General features: G+C 38.2%; 1 protein-coding gene and 1 long non-coding RNA gene across 3 annotated transcripts in view; one reads left to right on the top strand and one right to left on the bottom strand.

Moving 5' to 3' along the window:
• The window catches only part of SLC39A12 (solute carrier family 39 member 12), an 83684-nt gene that overhangs the window by 37600 nt on the left and 24835 nt on the right, over window positions 1-21249 (top strand). Inside the window, exons 8-13 of one of the 2 annotated variants that reach the window (XM_021943106.2) lie at window positions 800-952; window positions 2811-2921; window positions 5290-5356; window positions 10203-10361; window positions 10926-11020; window positions 12933-13025. In XM_021943106.2, coding sequence (XP_021798798.2) covers window positions 800-952; window positions 2811-2921; window positions 5290-5356; window positions 10203-10361; window positions 10926-11020; window positions 12933-13025 — 678 coding nt within the window. The remainder of the gene's footprint in view (window positions 1-799; window positions 953-2810; window positions 2922-5289; window positions 5357-10202; window positions 10362-10925; window positions 11021-12932; window positions 13026-21249) is intronic. The other variant, XM_021943107.2, reaches the window with a different exon arrangement.
• Window positions 12654-15493, bottom strand: LOC103887345. The gene is made up of 3 exons (XR_002524195.2): window positions 15022-15493; window positions 13979-14077; window positions 12654-13063 (listed from the first exon to the last, which is right to left on the bottom strand). It is a non-coding gene; the product is annotated as an uncharacterized LOC103887345 (long non-coding RNA).

Raw genomic sequence — 21249 nt, 5'->3', positions numbered from 1 at the left:
TATATACATATATGTATGAATGTATATACATACAATCTCTACACATATTATTTCTTGTTCCTTTTTAAAATTTAATGGTAACATTCTAAATCTGGAAACCATTTATGAGCTACTTCATAAATTGCCTTCTCTAAGAGAAGGGATATGGTATAGAATGATCTACTGGCTCACAAGAAATCATGAGGTTGACCAGTGGAATGACTCAACCAATGGGACGAGTCAATTACAAAAGAATTCCCAATACATTTCTTGTGTTCTTTTGTGTCCCAGACACCTGACAAATATTATCAGTCATACAGTATGCTCCCAATGGAACAAGTCTTCAAGGTGGATTTCTTACTTATCTGATATTTAATAAAAGTTTACTTTGATTACAATGGGGCATGAGAATAAACCCCAGATGAAATATAAAATTTATTAATATTTTATGAGGCATTGTTGTACAAACAGATGCAGATTGGACTTCTGAAAAACAATTTGGCCGAAGGACTGAGTTTGTATGAAAATCTAGGGTACTTGCAGAAATAAAGCTTAGGTTTCATTCTGTTCATTAGCACAGGCTATTCAAAACTCTCTTTTGTTTTCTGTTGTACACATTTTATTTGACCCTGGTTAAAGCGTATAGTGGAAGTATTCACACACCCAAAAGCAAACTGGACTTTTAGTGATTGTGTTAATAGTTGTCATGGCATTTCCCAGAGTGAAAATTAAATATATTCAACACTGGGCCTGATATTTGATAGTTAAGTCATCAAAAGTTATGTCCTTCTTTCTTTCTGCCTTTTTTTTTTTCCTGAAGGTTCTTGGTTTACATAAGCAGGAAGCCCCAGAATTTGGGCATTTCCATGAAAGCAAAGGTCATATTTGGAAACTGTTGGGATTAATTGGAGGCATCCATGGATTTTTCTTGATAGAAAAATGTTTTATTCTTCTTGTATCACCAAATGACAAGGTATATTTTTATTTGTCTTGTGCTTTAAAGTCTTATAATACATTCATCTCTTACTTCAGAAGTACTTGTTCAAAAGTAATGAAGTTACCTGTGTAAGGGATGTCTAATGGAATGCTGATTTCAAGAATACACAGCTCCTTCTAATAAGATATTAATTTTTTAAAACATCTATTCCTGAGTAGTTAGTGTACTTGTTACGACCTTTTGTTTAACCTTCATGGTTGGTTTATGAACTGGGCACCATTTTATGTCTGGGGACTGAAGGGCTCCAACATTCTAGCTACTAATCAGCGTTTTGGATGTCTTTCTTAACCTAAACAAATAAGCAAACAAAAACTTGGAAAAGCCACAAAATCACATGTCATTTTCTATCTTAAAGGCATTTAAAATTACAAAAATCAGTAGGTTAGAAATTTTGAAATTTGTGGCAAATATTTTTTCAGCTTTAGTAATTTCTTTTATTATGCCAGTAGCTGATAAATGTCTACAAATATGGGCTGGGCGCTGTGGCTCACGCCTGTAATTTCAGCACTTTGGGAGGCTGAGGCGGGCGGATCACCTGAGGTCAGGAGTTTGAGACCAGCCTGGCCAACAAAGTGAAACCCTGTTTGTACTAAAAATACAAAAATTAGCCAGGCGTGGTGCTGCGCGCCTGTAATCCCAGCTACTCGGGAGGCTGAGGCAGGAGAATTGCTTGAACCCGGGAGGCGGAGGTTGCAGTGACCCGAGATCGTACCACTGCACTCCAGCCTGGGTGACAGAGCAAGACTCCATCTCAAAAAAAAAAAAAGAGAAAAAAGGAAAAAATAAATAGCACGTATTGTTTATCATTCCTAAATTTGTTCAAAATTCTGTTTTATGCATCAAAAAATAAAATGAATTTATGGATGGATAGAGGGATGATAGATGGATACATGATAAAATAGATTTAATAAAATAATCATAGGATCCAGGAAGTGGATAGCTCTATATTTACATTACAGTACAATTCTTTCAGCTTTCTATATATTTGAAAACTTTTCAGCAATAAATAGATGTCATGAATTCAAATAGACTACAAGTCACCTTTTGTAAAAGTTTTCTAATAAAGCAGGACTTTTCTTTGGCCTGGGGCTCAAACTAGGATGTTATGGTAATTTGGAAATTAGGAATGCCAACTTCTATTACAGTACTTACCCTAAAAGTTTAGGAACTTACCCTTCACAAAAGAAGTGCTAATCTCAAGAAGCATTAAAAAAAATAACAAATCCCCACTTATACCCAATGGATTAACATTTCTGGGTTGGGAAAACTAAATTAGAAAGCCAACATACCAATAACTCAGTAGTTAGAAATCCAGTATGGTAATGAGTGAAAGAAATTCTGAACATCCAAAAATGTAGAGTTTATTCAGATTGTTTATGGGCTTGTCAGGGAGTTTAAGAGCACATGAGTTTTAAGAGCATAATTTCAAGATTTATAATATTGCCTAAAATAAAAGGAATGCATATGTTTTAGGAACTGCAAATGCTTTCCTTGATGAATATATTTCCAGAGACGTTATTTTAGTAGTCACAGGGTACAATATACTTTTGATTATTATCATTGTGGTATCTCCAGAAAGAATTCAAATTTAATTTTGTGTGAATATAACTTTTTTAGTAAATAAAAAGACAGTATAAAAACTACTACTATTCAAGACTCCTTCAATCATCACTAGACATTTTTGAAGTTGCATTCCATTCTTAAAGCATCCCAGTTCTCTTTTGTGGCAACTACCATTTTGGCCAATAGGCAATGGAATGGAACCATGGCATTGACAAAGACTACACCTGTGTTCTTCTGGCTTCAACACTAATTTTAAATCATCCTCATCCAGCAGGGCCTGTCACTGGTTAATGGGCACGTGGGACATTCCCACCATCTTGCACTCAACTCTGAATTAAGTGACCAGGCAGGCAGAGGCAAATCTGCTTCAACTATCCAGTTGGTAGGTTGTTGACCTGAAGCATTCTATTCATCTGATTATCTTCTCTCCTTTATTCCTCAATGAACAAATGAAAATCAGTAGGGTAGACAAACAGATTCCATACTCCTGCTTTACCTATTCTTAACTATGATAAATACTGTTTAGAAAACTCGGCCAAGCACCTGAAAGCTGTTTTGAAGAGCAACAAGCACCCTCCACAGATTCAAATCATTGCTCTCTGCATCACTTTCAAACACGTGTGGATCAGACTGACATCGTAGACACGTCCTTAATCCTTGTGTTTACAAGTTTTCATAAACCAGTTGACCTTTGGGTTTTGCATTCTGAGTAATCCTTAGCCATGACTAGGTGAATGCAAACAGATGTTGAGCAAGGGATTACCCAGTGCACCTAGGACTGGGGTGTTCATTTCATAACGCAGGAGAGAACTGATTCTGCCTAATGAGATGTTTCATAGTTAAGTGCCTTCATTCTACTAACTTTTCCACAATAAAATCTTCTATATTAATTCTCAAAGCACAATGCCCAATCATGTTCAAAACAATATTCCCATTCAAATTCTTAAGTAAGTATAGGAATGGGAAAAATATGAAAGTAATGTTTAATTGTTAAAATCCCTGCCTCCTGGAACCATGGCCTTGGGGTAAAGCGTTTACAGTGTAAGGATAGATTCCTCAGTAGAAATGAGGAGGCTATTCCTGAGATATTGACATAGCAAAATAGAAGTCAAGGAGTAGATTTCAGATCCTGTGCTAACTCAGAGATAGGAGCCAGAAATTTCCTTTAAAATACGATTTTAAGAGCCTTAATTGTATTTATTGCTTAGATATTCTAAATGTGGTTTGAAAGAAGATAACTTCAGGTGGGGTTAGTTTCAAAAATCACTTTAATACTGACCTTATTCCTTCTCTTTGAAGTGTCCAGAGCCCCAAGATGCATGTAACCAAATCTCTGAAGGTACCTTAGTGAGTCTTGAGCTATTTGAACACTCCAGCTCACTAATATATGCATAATTCCTCGTGTTATTTAAGCTGCAAGTTTGACCTACAGCATAATAGAAATTGTACGAACTTTTAGGAGTGTTTGATGAGTTTAATTTCTTGTTTTTTCAAGAAACTCAAGGATAAAGAAGAACGTACATTTTTTCCCCAATTAATAAGAAGTCCTGAATGTTTGGCTCTAAATTACTTTACATAATGTGACAATAAATAGCTTTTGTTGAAAAATAAGACAAAACATTCTAGAATAAATATCTAAATTCTGGTATTTTAACAGAACTATAAAGCATTGTGATTATAATTAGGTTTTTGGTGTAACATAAAGGGATCACATTGTTTTTTGTTTCTGTATACACCCAACTTCAAGTAAGAGATCTGCCTCCTGCTCTCTGTATCCTACAGGCTCTGCCTTACTTCTCAGCCATCCTTCTCCAAAAACAGCCTATTATTATCTTTTGAATAGCTGCTATTATTCTAATATGTGAATGTTACTAATATGTAAAATTTACTTTCTCTTTTACACACACACAAAATGCATTTAACTCATTACATTTGCGTCAAAATTTGTACAATTTTGGGTGATAGAATTCTATGAATATGCTTTTAAGAGGACATATTTAATATGCAGATAAAAAGTTTTTTATAGAATTGAAATCAGAGGCGCAAAGAGGGAAAATATCTTTTCAGAAATTGGACTATGAGTCAGTCTCTGAAATAAAATGTAATCTTTATACTCATGAAGTCAATTTCAAAATCTCACTTCTCTGTTGTATAAAAGGATTTTTTAAAACTTTGAATCTATTATTGTTGTCTTTTATAAATCGGTGGGTCTACTTTCTTAATGGGCAAGATTCTTTTACTGACTGGCAGAGCAGTTAACACAGAATATTATGCTGCCGTGAATGAAATGAGGTGTTGAGTTGGCATGGGTTTCTTTTCCATCCAGTGGATTCCATACATCCACTGCTCACAGATTAGAGGATGAATCCTAAATCCACAATCCACCTTGCAGGGGAAGTGCCAAGTTAGGCCAAGAATAATTTTTTTAATAGCTTTTGAATTTCATAAAGGTTTACATAATTTATGAGTCTGAATTACAGACTGTCTCAGTAGCCTTCAGCTCTCTATGGAAGATTCTGATCTACCTGAGAGTGCTATTTTCATCTAAATATGAAGAGTGCAAAAGACTTGCTTTGCCCACAGACTTTCAGTTCTACATCGTGTGTGTCTATGAAACCTAGAGGTTCTAATACACATCTAGAGTATTAAAATGTCTTTTAAAAACCAACATAACTCTCCAGGTGTTTCATTTTCCAACAAGATCGTGGCTATTATTTATGTTTCATCAGTTATTTTTTAATTTAAAATAGAAAAGCCCAGAAGATTCACAGGCAGCTGAAATGCCTATAGGCAGTATGACAGCCCCCAACCGAAAATGTGAGTACCAAGCTAAACTTTACATGTAGAAAGTGCCATAGAAAACAGTTATGTCTGTTTGAAAATAAAATGTCAAAACCATGTAGATGTCATATTGGGTATGTAGTTTATTATGAAAAACTTTGCAATAGGATTTGTAATAAAAACTAATTCCTATCCAGCTCTCAAATTTACTACATATTCATATCAATTTTACTCTTTCCTTTAAAAATGAAGTTTTTCTTAGTTGATTTAAACTAATTCCCTTCAGGGGAAACTTCAATTAATGTAAACATTTGTGTGTTTATCATAGCTCATTTCTAAATATATTTGTGTGAAGGTTGAGGCTTTTATTTCACTGTGAAGTGTGGATGTATCTTTGTTTTCTCATCTTCTATCAGTCTACTGAAAATTCATCACAAATACGTCTTATTTATCACACTGTCATTGAGATGGTAGAGTTCAAATCAATGATCTCATTTATTCACATCTTATTCTGTAACTCATTTGTTCATTTAATTTTTAATTAACAAAGGTTGATGTTTGTTGCTATGATTTTTTCTTCTTCTGCATTTAATTGACCAATTTTGGATAGGATTTTATTAACCTGTGCTTATGTTTCTGAGTAATTCTTGCAAGTTTTTTGTTTTTTTTTTTCTTTTTTGTCTGTTTTGGTTTTCATCTGTTACTCTTGAAGTTTTGCCCTATTTTTTCTCATTTATTTTACCCTTTTGTGACACAAACTTCTTAAGGTTTTAATGTTATGCATCATGATTAGTTATTCCCATTTTACCATAATAACTTAGCAAATAATAAAAATAGCTAACATGTATTGAACACTTCTTATATGCTAGGCACAGGGCTGCACAGTTGATGTGATCTCATTCAATTCTCCTACAACTTAAGTAAGAATAAATATTATCTGAACTATACAGATGAAGAAACTAGTTGTTAGAAAGGTTAAATCACTGCTCAAGATTATATAGCTGGTCAACCCTAGCACTGGGGAACTAAAGAAATGCTAATGTATCAACAATTGTTTTGTGCTCATTCATTCATGCATGCATCAATGCATCCTTTCACATTGTTTTATTCATTGAAGAAATGTTTGAAGATATGCCCTGTTTCGGGCGTGTTTTATGCAATGCAGAATAAAATAAGCATGGTCTCGATCAGTGCAGAATAAAATAAGCATGGTCTTTATCCTTAGCTTGGGATGTAGTCAGGGATACAAATACTGCTAAGAACAAACACCATTATAACAACTACTGTTCTAAATGTTTTAGATACATTAACTCATGTAATTTATTTATTTGATTCAAAATTTGTCCATTTCTGCTTTTAGAACATTGCTAGTAATATTTTTTCTTCTAAACTTTTAGTTCCAAGAGTAATTTTAGAATGCTGGGCACATAGTAGATCTGCAATAGACTTTTTTTTCTCTTTGGTTGTGGTCTTGAAAGAAGGATATGCCCAGTCAAACCAGGAGCTGAAAGAGGATGCTAGATTAGGGAGTAACGATGGTCTTCTTCAGACATTTTGTAGGCCTCCTATTTACCTGCTTACTTCCTGTCAAGCTTGGCATACAGAATGAATAGTAAACACATCCATATTACATTACTCAACTGCCCCTTTGCCAGGACATATTGAATTAAGCTTCAAATATTTGATGACTTGTTTTATATTACCTCATCTGTGGAACTCAACTTGTGTTTCAAAAGGCAAGATGCAAAAATTCAATCCACAGTCTGATTTAAATTTTTAAAAAGTACAGTGATACTACTTCCAGCTCCCATGTTTTACCATAGAAAACCTCTGATAGTTCAGAAACATGGAACTCAATATGATTGCCAAGTACATGAATAAAGGTAAAATACTATAGGTAATTCTGTAATGAGTACATTAAATTACCAGTGAATACCTGAATACTTGTCTTCCACTAATTTTTTTTTTTTTTTCACACTAAAACTCTCTGTCACCCAAGCTTGAGTGCAGCCGCATGATCTTGGTTCACTGCAACCTCCGCCTCCTGGGTTCAAGCGATTCTCCTGCCTCAGCCTCCCGCTAAATAATGTTTAAATTATTTTAAGAAATAGACACAGCGTGTTCTTTATGGCTTACATGCAAATGTTTATATTTGCCTGTGGCTTGTTACCACAGATCCATGATCTGACATTAGAAACCCATGATCAGAGATAATAAAACAACAGCAAAAATAGGCCACACTGGTTTCTAGCAGGGTATAATATTGGCTAAAATCCTCATTTGGAATATATGCTATTAATACCAGGACTACATGTAGGCATGTGGAAATTACAAGTTTATTTGCATGTTGCAGTGTTGTCAAATGTATCACTTCAAGTTTTTTAAAAATTTCCTTTCACAAAGAAGAGCTTTATCTCTGAAAATTGGCAGGAGCAGTTAAATGATCTGGTAGCATTATTGGACTCTGAGCGTTTCCAGGCAATGTCAATAAGAACTCCCTGAATTCAATAATTCAGTATTTATTCTTTGTTCTTATGGCTGTTGCCTGAAATTTTCCCCTTTTTAGAAAAGACTAAAATAAGTTAGTGAACCACAAGAAGGATTAAGTTAGTCTTACAGTGATATTTCTAAATATCCATGATTTTTAGAAGTAAAATGCACAGGCCATCTTTGAAACACAGTAAATGGAACTATCTTCTAGATGTTAATTTGGGCTCTATCTGCAATTTACTGAAGTTATTTATATCACAGTGTGGGATATGATATGAATCAATTCATACTCCCCAAATAAGATGGCAAACCACATTATAATGCAATCTCCCGGCTGGGCGCGGTGGCTCAAGCCTGTAATCCCAGCACTTTGGGAGGCCGAGATGGGTGGATCACGAGGTCAGGAGATCGAGACCATCCTGGCTAACACGGTGAAACCCCGTCTCTACTAAAAAAAATACAAAAAAATTAGCTGGGCGAGGTGGCGGGCGCCTGTAGTCCCAGCTACTCGGGAGGCTGAGGCAGGAGAATGGCGTAAACTCGGGAGGCGGAGCTTGCAGTGAGCTGAGATCCGGCCACTGCACTCCAGCCCGGGCAACAGAGCGAGACTCCGTCTCAAAAAAAAAAAAAAAAGTGCAATCTCCCTTGTAGTCTTAGGCCGTGTAACAGTTAGAAACCAGGAAGTATCCTCTTTCTATTTTTATTGAGCACAATTATTAGAATTATGCACTCAGGCCAGGTGCAGTGGCTCACGCCTGTAATCCCAGTACGTTGGGAGGCTGAGGCGTGTGGATTACCATAGGTCAGGAGTTCGAGACTAGCCTGACGAACATGGTGAAACCCCGTCTCTACTAAAAATACAGCAAAACAAGGCAGGCATGGTGGCATGTGCCTGTAGTCTCAGCCACTCAGGAGGCTGAGACAGGAGAATGGTGTGAACCTGGGAGGCGGAGCTTGCAGTAAGCCGAGATTGCGCCACTACACTCCAGCCTGGGTGACAGAGCAGGACTCTGTCAAAAAAAAAAAAAAGCATTATGCATTCAGTTCTAACAGTAACAATAACTACTACTTACACCTGTCACACAATATATATGCAACCGAATAATTAATGAAAGTTTAGACTATGACAATTGATTGATGACTATTCTTATCAAATGGTCTACCTAGGCAGATTACTACCAAAATAAGTACTGTGCTTGAAATACTTTTTCTGCTTGTGAGTCATTCAACTCTACAATTGAGTTATACTAACATGCAATTTAGATTTTTCAGAACAGAAATTCTGTCCATTAAAAAGCTGAACCCAATTATGATCAAAATTATTTCATTGGCTCTCTCCTGACCAGATAATATATATTATGTAATAGAATTCCATGAAAACGGAAGCTTCTCTTTATCTTGTTCAACATTTAACTGGCCTAGTGCTGAAAGTTATCTTGCAGGAAGATGAAAACATTGAGTAATTATTGCAAAGCTAATTATGGGGCCAGAAATGTTGGTTGTGGTTCTCTTGAAGTCACAGTGGGGAGTGAATGGGGTGCTTCAGGGAAGTCATTAGCACTCACCAGAAAGGGAAACAAAACAATCACACAATGACAGAAAGCAGCACTGCCCTAGATTGACACAGAAAGTCTAACTCACATGAACAGCTTTGCAAAATAGACTCCATTTTAATGACATTCCCCTGGGAAGTTTGTCCTGGCCCACTCAGTCTGCTACAACAAACTACCAAAGTAGTTTAGGTAAAGCTACTGGATGGCTTCTAAACAACAAAAGTTTCTTTCTCATGGTCCTGGAGCCTAGAAGTCCAAGATCAAGGTGCAAGACAAGAGCCAACTTTCTGGTTATAGATGGCACCTTCCTACAGCGGGAAGTGGCAGAAGGGGCAAGGGAACTCCTTGGCATCTCTTTTATAAGGGTATTAATTCCATTCCAAAGGCCCTACCTCCTAATACCACCACACTAGAGGAGTAAGTTTAAATGTATGGATTTTGGGGAGACACAAACATTTAGTCTATAGCAAGGTTCTTAAATTATTTTGAAATGCATTACAAAAGACAGACAGGAAGGTCATCAGTGGTATTTGGGGAGGCTACAACATGGTTTTTACCTTCTTCTTTAGGCATAACTGCATAAGATGTTAAAATAAGGAATGCCAGCATATAATTTATCTTATTAGACCAGTTAGCAAAACAGTGACCATACGTTCAAGTGTGTTGGTTATCACACTTAAATCTCTAGTCCTGACTTTTGCTGAAACAAAGTGATGGTATTTCATTAGATGGAATATAAGAACGTCAAGGGTAGGTGGGAAAGCTGGTTGGTTTTGAAGGATTTGGTGAAATATGTAATGCTCTGTTAATGCTTCTTCTGTGTTTATTTGGTTCTTTAGGTAAAGTCATTAGCTTGTTAGCAATCATGATTCTGGTTGGGGACAGCCTGCATAATTTTGCAGATGGCCTAGCCATAGGAGCAGCCTTTTCCTCATCATCCGAGTCAGGAGTGACCACCACGATTGCTATCTTGTGTCATGAAATCCCACACGAAATGGGTAAGTTCGGCAATGGAATTACTGTTTCTGGCTTGTTGAGAAAGAAATAACATCTTTCCAGCTATGGTTTACTAGGATTCTTTTTCTCACCTAGGATTGAAAGATGAGCACTTTCCTTTTATAATTTATTTAAACCATAAGAAGAGGAGGACTAGAAAAAGAACTCCTGTACTTGGAATAAAATCCAGTTAAACTCCTTTATGATGTTTCCCAGGGCCAGAAATGACTCTATTTGGATTCCAGAGAATTCCATATGGGAGAGAGTCATTCAGAGAAATACTTTAAAGAATTTTGACAAGGACTTTAAAATCTACATATTAAATGTGAGAAAAATATTAGGAGGGAAACTTTATCCATCACGTCAGCAAACGGGCCAGTAAGATAAAATCACATTTAAATTAAAACCAGCCAGGCATGGTGGCTCACACCTGTAATCCCAGCACTTTGGGAGGCCGAGGCAAGTGCATCACCTGAGGACAGGAGTTCGAGACCAGCCTGACCAACAGGGTAAAAGGCATCTTCCGTTAAATGATAATTATATTTTCCTTTCCTCTTAAACTTCAGGAGACTTTGCTGTGCTCTTAAGCTCTGGACTTTCTATGAAGACTGCCATCCTGATGAATTTTATAAGTTCCCTAACTGCCTTCATAGGATTATACATTATACTAAAAACAAAAAATTAGCCAGGTGTGGTGGCCCAGGCCTGTAACCCCAGCTGCTTGGGAGGCTGAAGTGAGAGAATTGCTTGAACTCAGGAGGTGGAGTTTGCAGTGAGCTGAGATTGTGCCATTGCACTCCAGTCTGGGCAACAGCGTGAGACTCCATCTCAGAAACAAAAACAAAAAACCAAACCATGGTTTCATCAACCTGACTTATACAAAATGTTTAAAGCCAAGCCTAGCATTGAATGACAGGCGTGTGGTGGCAGATGCTCATAAATCTCTTTTTCTGGATATTCTTAGTTGCCCTGTAACTTTTTTTTTCTTTTAATTTTTGTGTGTGCATAGTGGTTGCATGTATTAATAGAGTACATGAGATGTTTTGATCCAGGTATGTAATGCATAAGAATCATATCATGCAAAATTGGGTATCCATCCCCTCAAGCATTTATCATTTGTGTTACAAACTATCCAATTATACTCTTTTAGTTATTTTTAAATGTACAAATTAAAGGATTATTGACTATAGTCACCCTGTTGTGCTGTCAAATACTAGGTCTTATTCATTCTTTCTAATTTTTTTTTTATAGTGATTAACCATCTTTACCTCACCTCCACCTTCCCCTATCACCCCACTACCCTTCCCAGCCTCTGGTAACCTTCTTCTATTCTCTAACTCCATGAATTCAATTGTTTTGACTTTTAGGTCCCACAAATAAGTGAGAACAATATAGCCCTGTTCTTTGCCTTCCAGGACACAAGATGGGTTAGAACAGACATTTCTGAAACAGACCCAGAAATAGTAGAGGCTGCTCTGGCATAGGCTCCCAAGGGAGAGGGCTCTTCACAGTCTCTCTGCTTCCACTTTTGCACCTACATTGTCCCTAGGAAACTCCTGCCCTCTTGTGCTTGGAGTCCGTTGCTCAAAGTCCTGACACTGACTCATTATTGACCTATCCTTCTTGGAGCAGTTTATCCAAGGTCCTTCCTGGGCACATTAAAATGCACCTGGTCTGGAAGCCATCCCCTATCTATGGTCCTGAGTTTTGCTACTACAACAGTGATGTAGCCCCCAATCCTCAACCCAAAACCACAGGGCAGTGTGACAGTCTGCAGCAGGCCAGCAGGGATGTTTCAAGCCCTGTTCGTGGGAACAGTTATGCAATGGAACTGGAAAGCTGGGTCCCCAAGCTGTCTCTTTATTGAATTTTAGTCTCAATCCTCCAAACTAAGAAGTAGATGCACTCAGATTTACTAACAGATCAATCTTCTCTTGGAGGGAAGGCATGGAGACAATGAGATGATTTTCCTATAATCATTTTCTAAAGGGAAAAATTTGTCTCCTAACCAACTTCTGCAATGCTTTAAAAATCTCATATTAAGTAGTTTTCTCTCCCCACAGCAGTTTCTGCATAAGTAAATAATAAAAGCCCATATAGCGTCATGATTTCACCTGGCAAATTTCCAGGCCCAAAGATTTAGAAACCCTGGGACAGCGAGTGACTATTTTGCATTTATCTAAGTTGGAAATGTCACAGGATATCAAGAACCCAAGAATATGTCACAGACCTCTTATATATACGATCTTTAGGAGCAGCCAAAGAAATAGAACTCTTGAAATGCAACTTCCTAATAGTACGATGAATGGGCTACAGATTCTAGAGAAATATAGGAGAGCATTTTATTTACTGATCACTCAACTCTACCTATAAAATTGGTTCCAGTGCTGACATTTGAAATAGCTAATAGTGTGTTACTTTAGCAAAGGCATCTTCCATTGAATGATAATTATATTTTCCTTTCCTCTTAAACTTCAGGAGACTTTGCTGTGCTCTTAAGCTCTGGACTTTCTATGAAGACTGCCATCCTGATGAATTTTATAAGTTCCCTAACTGCCTTCATAGGATTATACATTGGCCTTTCCGTGTCAGCTGATCCATGCGTTCAAGACTGGATCTTCACAGTCACTGCTGGGATGTTCTTATATTTATCCTTGGTTGAAATGGTAAGCTTGGTGGCTTTTCTATTTGGGTTTTCTGAACGCTGAAAATGTAAAACAGAGAAAAAAACCTGGTAAAAATGGAAGGATAAATGAGTAGAAGAGAAGAATTTATAAAACAGTATAAACCATTAAGGAAATATTCTTTGTACTCCCAGAAAGTGCTTTCTAGGCAGAAAGAATGTAATTTGAGGTACAGAAAATATTGACATTTTCTGTAGCGTTAAAGTGACAGGTGTGTGATAGCAGTTGCATGTAAAACTTTTTTCTTTTAGTGAATTTAAGTGGAAAGAATGAAATGTTTGTAATCTTCAAAAAGTAATCATCAGCTCATTTGATTCCAGCTTTGTATCTATATATGATGCCTGTATTTCCAGTTGAAGAATGAAAAGTTCTGTCAATCAGCCAGCTACTTTATTTTTACAATGTGAAAGTTCTGTTAAATAGCCAGTTATTTTATTTACACAATGGAAAATAATTCAACTGAATTTGTCATTGAATCAAATCACTGACTTAATTAACCAAACGTATTTTTTAAAATAATGATTACATCTTTTAAGTTTTAATTGCCAAAGGGCCATTGCACTGATGAAATGAGAAAGAAAGATTTTTATAGTATTTGGTCTCTAAAATTGCAACCTATGTTTCCTATAGAGGTCCTTGTTGACCCTAATGATAACTCAGTTATTGGTTGTGTTTCTGTATAACCTGGTGAGGGAATTGAACCTGGGAAATTTCACATTGTCTTGCTTCTTAAATTCTGGTCTCCATAAGATAAAAGTCTTTTTGAAGGTCACTCCCTATTGGGCTTGTTTACAACTTTAAAAATATCTTAAGGTAAAATCATATTGATTATCCCTTCTCATGGGTTGGAATATGGCAAATAAAAATGAAATAAAATAACCAAAGAAGGATTTAAGGCTGAAATCAAGCTGAATAAAAGTCAGATATGTTATTACCTGTGTCCCGGAGAAGAAAAAGTAAATTAATCTTGAAGGCAATATGTGGAACCGATTCATTGAGATGGACTGCTAGTGAAGCAGAATCCAACCATTGTCCTGGAAGTAAAAGAAATGTTTCATAAGGAAAAAAATAGAGGAGGCAGAAATCTGTGCTAATACAACCAGAATAGCAAGTCTTAATAAGGGGATTCTCAAAGCAAACCCTGCCATTTTTAAACCCCACTGTAAGGCTTCTGAGTTTCTGGTTGTTTTTCTTAACTCTTATGAGATGCATGCAGATGAGGTAAACACCAAATGTCCTTCCATATTTAGAAATGTTCTTATATATTATTTGTGATGCTCTGAGAACATTCTAATTTTGATAATAAGGTGAAAAGTGGAGCAAATTTTGACCCAGCAATCCCATTACTGGGTATCTATCCAAAGGAATATAAATCATTCTATTATAAAGATATATGCAGCACTATACACAATAGCAAAGACATGGAATCAACCCAAATGCCCATCAGTGATGGACTAGATAAAGCAAATGTGATACATATGCACCATGGAATAATATGCAGTCATAAGAAGGAATGGGATCATGTCCTTTGCAGGGACATGGATGAAGCTAGCAGCCATTATCCCCAGCAAACTAATGCAGGAAGAGAAAACCAAACACTGCATGTTCTCACTTATAAGTGGGAGCTGAACGATGAGAACATGTGGACACAGGAACGGGAACAACACACACTGGGGCCTGTCAGGGGAGGGTAGGGGTGGGGAGAGCATTAGGGTAAAGAGCCAATGCATGCCGGGCTTCATATCTAGGTGATGGGTTGATAGGTGCAGCAAACCACTATGGCACACGTTTACCTATGTAACAAACCTACATATGTACCCAGGAACTTAAAAAAATAAAATAAAGCGGAGCAAATTTTACCAGTTTTTCTGAACCTATCCCCCAACCTGAGGTCAATGTTATGGAATCCTGCGATTCTTTCAACTTGAGAAATCTGTATTTACAGTTTTTTTGTGACTTTGAAACCACAGTCACTCACCATTTAATGATGTGAGCTATCCTTTGTTTAAACTAAACACTCTTGAAGGTAATGTGTGGAACACATCAGTCCTCAGATTCGCTCTTGAGCTTCCTAATTTTCAACTTTCGATTTCTAATTTCTCTTTATGGCTCAGTTCAGGGCAATTGCTGGATTCTTTTGAAGTTTACTCTGTTTTTCACAAAGACTGGTTCTCTCTTTGAGTAGATGAATGTCGATGTCTGTAGTCGATTTGTTTTCTTTGCTTTTGTCTACTCTCCCAGAATTGACCTGGGAAGGTTATCAAGAGTCATTTGTCATGCAGAACCCTAAGCTAAATATGTCATTTTCCTTTCAATGTTCCTGCTCCTTTTCTTATAAGGGTAAGCAATTGCTTGTAAGAAAGCAATGTGACTGATATCCTGTGAGATTCCAACTGGCATAAATCTTGACCCTATTGCAAATGACTATTAGCCGAGGAAAAACCAGCATCCTGGCAGAAAGACAGGAAAAAAAAAACTTGTGAGTTTCCGGGGGCTACTTCCTATCATCCAGGTCGCTTGCTCTCACGGCCTTCAGAGCAACTTCTAAACAGATGCAGCGCTTTCACATAGCAATAAGTTTAACTGTTACTGTTCTCTGGGGCCATGCCAAAGAAAATAGTCGGTCATTTAAAGGGAAGAAAACAAGGTTGCAAAGACTCTGTGAAACAGCAAATAAAATAAATGCAGCAACAAAAGGGTAAAGCGGAATACTAGATAGAATATACTAGTTAATTGCTAAATCCTGGATATTAACCAGGCACCTTCTGAACAAGGTTAATGTCAAAAGACTAGCTAGATCTTTGTTTGTTTGTTTTAAAGAAATTGGGTGTGTTATTTCAAAGCCCCCAGAGAACAAGAACTAGAGACATAAATGAGGCCATTAGCAATGAGGTCAGCAAAGAAGAAAGTCCTCTGCAGGGAAAAGTGCCAGCCTTAATTCTCCAAAGTAGAATTGGCTTATTCAAGCACACTAACTCCAAATTGCATTGAAGCATGTCTAAAGGAAGTTAAGAATGAATGCCGCTCTGGGTGGCCAGAGGAAATTAATGCTCTGTTATGAAGATCAGTGTCCTAGACTGGGTTTCCTTCAAAGCAGCTGGGAAGACAAAGGACAGGGTGAAAGCAATTCATCTGGGAGGTGATCCCAGGGAGCAGAAGTGAAGGGCCGGCGAACTGAAACAGAGAAGGAAGAAAAGTCAATACCATCTGTGTTTTTATTAAGTTGACCAGGACTATGGGAACACGATCACACAGGACCTTCTCATGAGGCTCAAGAAATATCTCTCAGAATAGTTTACCTGGGAAAGGAAGAGGCTTTATGTACAGGCTCCACCAGCATTACCTCCCCATCTCCACTTCCAGGTTATACACACTTGAGTACTAAGAGCATTCCCGTAAAGGGGCTCAAGCCCTCACATCAAAGAAGCCCAGGGCAGGAGAAAGAGGAATGCCGTGTAGACCAGAAGCAAGACTCTGCAAAACCAATCAACACCTCCTTGGAATGGGTCTCTGCAGCAGTGATTGGGGTCAGAGATGGGAATGAGTGCATCTGAAATAGCACACATGTGATGTCTATCAACAGTTGACCCCTTCCACTCCTCAAATGCCCTCCTTTCCTCTTAACACCCATCTCTCCCCAAGTCCCTTCATGGTGATAGCCAGCCAAAATACCACAAAAACTTAATACAAAATAATAAGTGGGAGAAGCTCCAAACCCTACTGGCCCTGAGGCCATAGTTGATAGTCATCATCTCTGCTCTCCAGCACCCAATCCTGATCCTCCAGAGCTCCAGGCAGCACTTGCTTGGGTTGATCTACATTGTTCTCCTGGGAGGGGCAACTTAGGTCTTCACTGAAGGGTCTGAATGTTCACTGCTTTGTCCTTGTTAGGGTGTGTATCCTCTAGTTGCCTGGTGACCATTGTTACCAGGCATCAAGAAGCACCAAGAGACGCTCCAAGAAATCTGAATTTCTAGCTGTGTTCCTTCTCTTCTCACCACGCAACAGCACCCCTAACTCCTCAAGGTAACTGTTACAGGAAAGGGGTCCTAATCCAGACCCCAAGAGAGGGTTCTTGGATCTTGTGCAAGAAAGAATTGAGGGAGAGTCCACAGTGCAAAGAAAAAGCAAGTTTATGAAGAAAGTAAAGGGATAAAAGAATGGCTACTCCATAGAGCAGCCCCAAGGGCTGCTGGTTGCCCGTTTTCATGGTTATTCCTTGATGATATGCCAAACTAGGGGTGGATTATTCATGCCTCCCCTTTTTCGACCATCTGGGGCAATGTCCTGATATTGCCATGGCATTTGTAAGCTGTCAAGGCACTGACGGGAGGGTAGAAGTGAGGACGACCAGAAGTCACTCTCATCGCCATCTCGGTTTTGGTGGGATTTTGTTGGCTTCCTTACTGCTACTTGTTTTGTCAGCAAGGTCTTTATGACCTGTATCTTGTGCTGACCTCCTATCTCATCCTGTAATGTAGAATGCCTTAACTGTCTGGGAATGCAGCCCAGCAGGTCTCAGCCTCATTTTACCCAGCTCCTATTCAAGATGGATTGCTCTTGTTCACATGCATCTGACATAATCACTAACAATTGCTCTTACCATTAGAGTAACTTTCTTCACTGTTGGTTGATCCATTAATATAGGGAGCCCCAAATGAGCAGGTGGTAGTGATAGTTTCAAGTTCACTGGAAACTTTATTGCTGGAGTTCTCAACCCCTGGTCCTGTTAGGAACCAGGCCACACAGTAGGAGGTGAGCAGCAGGTGAGCAAACAAACCTTCATCCCTACTTACAGCCACTCTGCATTGCTCACCTGAGCTCTGCCTCCTGTCAGATCAGCGGGGGCATTAGGTTCTCACAGGAGCATGAACCTTGTAAACTGCGCATGTGACAGATCCAGGTTGCACGCTACTTATGAGAATCTAATGCCTGATGATTGGTCACTGTCTCCCACCAACCCCAGATAGGGCCGACTAGTTGCAGGAAAACAAGCTCAGGGCCCCCATTGATTCTATATTATGGTGAGTTGCATAATTATTTCACTATATATTACAATGTAATAATAATATAAATAAAGTACACAACCAATGTAATGGGCTTGAATCATCCTGAAACCATCCCCCTCACTTCCGACCCTCGGTCCATGGAAAAATTGTCTTCCTTGAAACCGGTCCCTGGTGCCAAAAAGGTTGTGGACCACCACTTTCTTGTATTCCCTGGTGCATGCTCGGGGCAGGGATCTGGTCACAACAGTACCTAAGTTTACAGCAACAGGGATCACCAGCCCAGTCTGACAGTACCTAAGTTTACAGCAACAGGGATCTGTGGTCTGACAGTACCTGAGTTTACAGGAACAGGGATCTGTGGTCTGACAGTACCTGAGTTTACAGGAACAGGGATCTGTGGTCTGACAGTACCTGAGTTTACAGGAACAGGGATCTGTGGTCTGACAGTACCTGAGTTTACAGGAACAGGATCTGTGTGGTCTGATTGAGGCCCTAAGTTCCCCACAGGAACAGGGAGCATAAATACCCCAAGAGAAAAAACTAGCAACACCTATCTATCAATTGCTTTATAATTTTGTACTGTTTCTGCCCTAATCTCTGTTATTTCCTTCCTTCTTACTTTGCATTTAATTTTCTCTTTACTTTCTTGCCGCTGTGTAAGAGCATCTCATTTTGTCTGAGAGCTGAACGTTCCTTCTAAGAAAATTCTCAGAATTGGAAATCTAGAGGATTTCTTAAATCTAGCTTCTCTAAAGTTTATAAAAATGGCGCAACTAGAAAAAAAGCCCTCGAAGTATTGTTTTTTTCCAGCAGTTTGGATAAGAGAGACTATATTTTTAGCTAATATAATTTATTATTTAAAGTATAAATTAGTTAATTAAAAAAAAACATAAATGGGTTATGCCAAAGGAAGGTTTATTTTGGATCTGAAGCAAAGTTTCAAACCTTTAGGCATTTTTCTTAAGGTTTTTAGATCCTGCCAAAATGGTGTTTCCATAGCAACAGGACTATAGAAACCTCAAGGGACTGTCACTGTAGATGTAACCAGAGATGTCCCTGCAATGGGGGGAGCTGGACAACTGCCCGGGAATTTAGTACACTGATAGAACCCAGGCTGGTGGAGGAGCTGTAACTTAGGGAGGGAGCTAATGGGGAAGGAAGTACCTGTCCAATTCATGCCAAAACAAAATAAAACAAAGCCCAGGTGCCCCTCCAGGTGTATCCAAGGCAAATGAGTTGGAATAGGGGAAATACCCAATTTCAAACCCACTTCCCCCATCAACCTCCCTTACCATATAGGGTTCTAGATCTCTTCCCCCAACCCTCCCTTTTTTTGGATGCTCTTTAAAACTTCATTTCCTCTCCAAGACTATCCCTTATGTTTCTTCAACCTTATTTTACTCATCTAATAACTGTGCGGGTGGGGGGTTGGGGGGGCCAGGAACCTCAAGAATAAAAAGCAGTCACTTAGAGCAATTTACTTATCTTCCCTCTTGTGAGAAGTGTCTCCCAGAAGTCATATCACAGCCAGACTTTTGCCTGGAGCACTTACAATTTCCAGATAATTTTCCTTATGTGAAAGACAGGATAGAAAGTATTTTAAATATGAATTTAAGATCCTCTACCTTTAAAACATATCCAAAAATGCAAAAATCAAACCTGAGTATTAAATCCGGTCAATAAATAGGATTATCAGTATAGTTCATCCTCTCTACACTTATTGTAGGTTAGTAAATGTAGCAGCTTCAAGAACATGAATTGGGTAAAAACAAAAAAACATTAACTGAGTGATAAACATCCACCTTTCTAGCCAGGCTTCTCCTCTCTTCTTTATCATATGAGTATAAAATTAAACTGAACTAGAATCCTAGACTTTTAGAATATTGATCCCATTCCCTCCTCCCCATTTGTCTTTCTTTTTCTTGTAATTTATTGAGTTTGAATGAGTCTTTATCAAGGAAATCTAGACTCCAAGGCAATTCAGCCAAAGATCTACAATCACCAAAGTGGGTTTGGTAAATGAATCCTTTCTCCATCCAAAGGATGAGTAAGTCTTCCTTTCTTTGAAGTTTGGCAATACCTAACTGTAATTCTGTTAAACATCCACCCACAGGAAGAGAGTTTGTTTGAAAAAGACATATGAAGTAACCTTGATATACGTATTTGTTTTCAACAAATATTGTAGTTAAAATCAGTGAGTTCCATTGGCATCATTTTAAATATCCTTTGACTGAGAAAGAAATAGCAAGTATTCAAAACTCATTTCAGGCAGCAAAATTAATGTAATTTAACATTGACAATTATTTCTTAACAAAAGCAAGAAGGGTGAATCATTCTTACCAACAATTTTGAAAGACTTCTATTGTCTTTCTGTAAAAATCAGTCAAACCCCACACTTAGAAATTGTCTACTGAGAAAATGAGTAGTTAAGCCAACTTTGGTGAAGACTGAATTCTCTCTGTAATTAAAAGAAATTGACCATCAGAAATGTTGGTATTTTTCTACTCCTCATTCCTCTTTTCTTCTAATTTCTCAGATCATATACACACATACACACAGATCTTCCAAAGCAGTTATTTTAAAAATGCAGTTGGCCCTAGAACAACATAGGTTTGAACTGCATGGGTTCAGTTACACTTAGATTTTCTTCCACCTCTTCCACCCCTGAGACAGCAAGACCAACCCTTCCTCTTTCTCCTCCTCCTCCTCCTCAGTCCCCTCAATGTGAAGATGAGGATGAAGACCTATATGATTATCCACTTCTGCTTAATGAATAGTAAATGTATTTTCTCTTCTTTATGATTTTCTTTCCTTTTCATTTCATTTTGTTTCTCTTTTCTTTCTTCTTTTCTTTCCCAAAACAAAATAATACAAAGTGCCCCCTCCAGGTATTTCCTTCCTTCCTTCCTTCCTTCCTTCCTTCCTTCCTTCCTTCCTTCCTTCCTTCCTTCCTTCCTTCCTTCCTTCCTTCCTTCCCTCCTTTGTTTTTTTGAGACAGTCTCACTCTGTCACTCAGACTGGAGTGCAGTGGTGCGATCTCGGCTTACTGCAGCCTCTGTTTCCCAGGTTCAAACAATTATCTTGCCTCAGCCTCCGGAATAGCTGGGATTGCAAGCGTGTGCCCCATGCCCACTGATTTTTCTGTTTTTAGTAGAGATGGGGTTTTGCCATGTTGGCCAGGCTGGTCTGGAACTCCT

Source organism: Papio anubis, chromosome 11 (genome assembly GCF_008728515.1).
Source record: "Papio anubis isolate 15944 chromosome 11, Panubis1.0, whole genome shotgun sequence".
NCBI lineage: Eukaryota > Metazoa > Chordata > Mammalia > Primates > Cercopithecidae > Papio > Papio anubis.
This window is presented reverse-complemented; position numbering and strand designations above follow the sequence as displayed.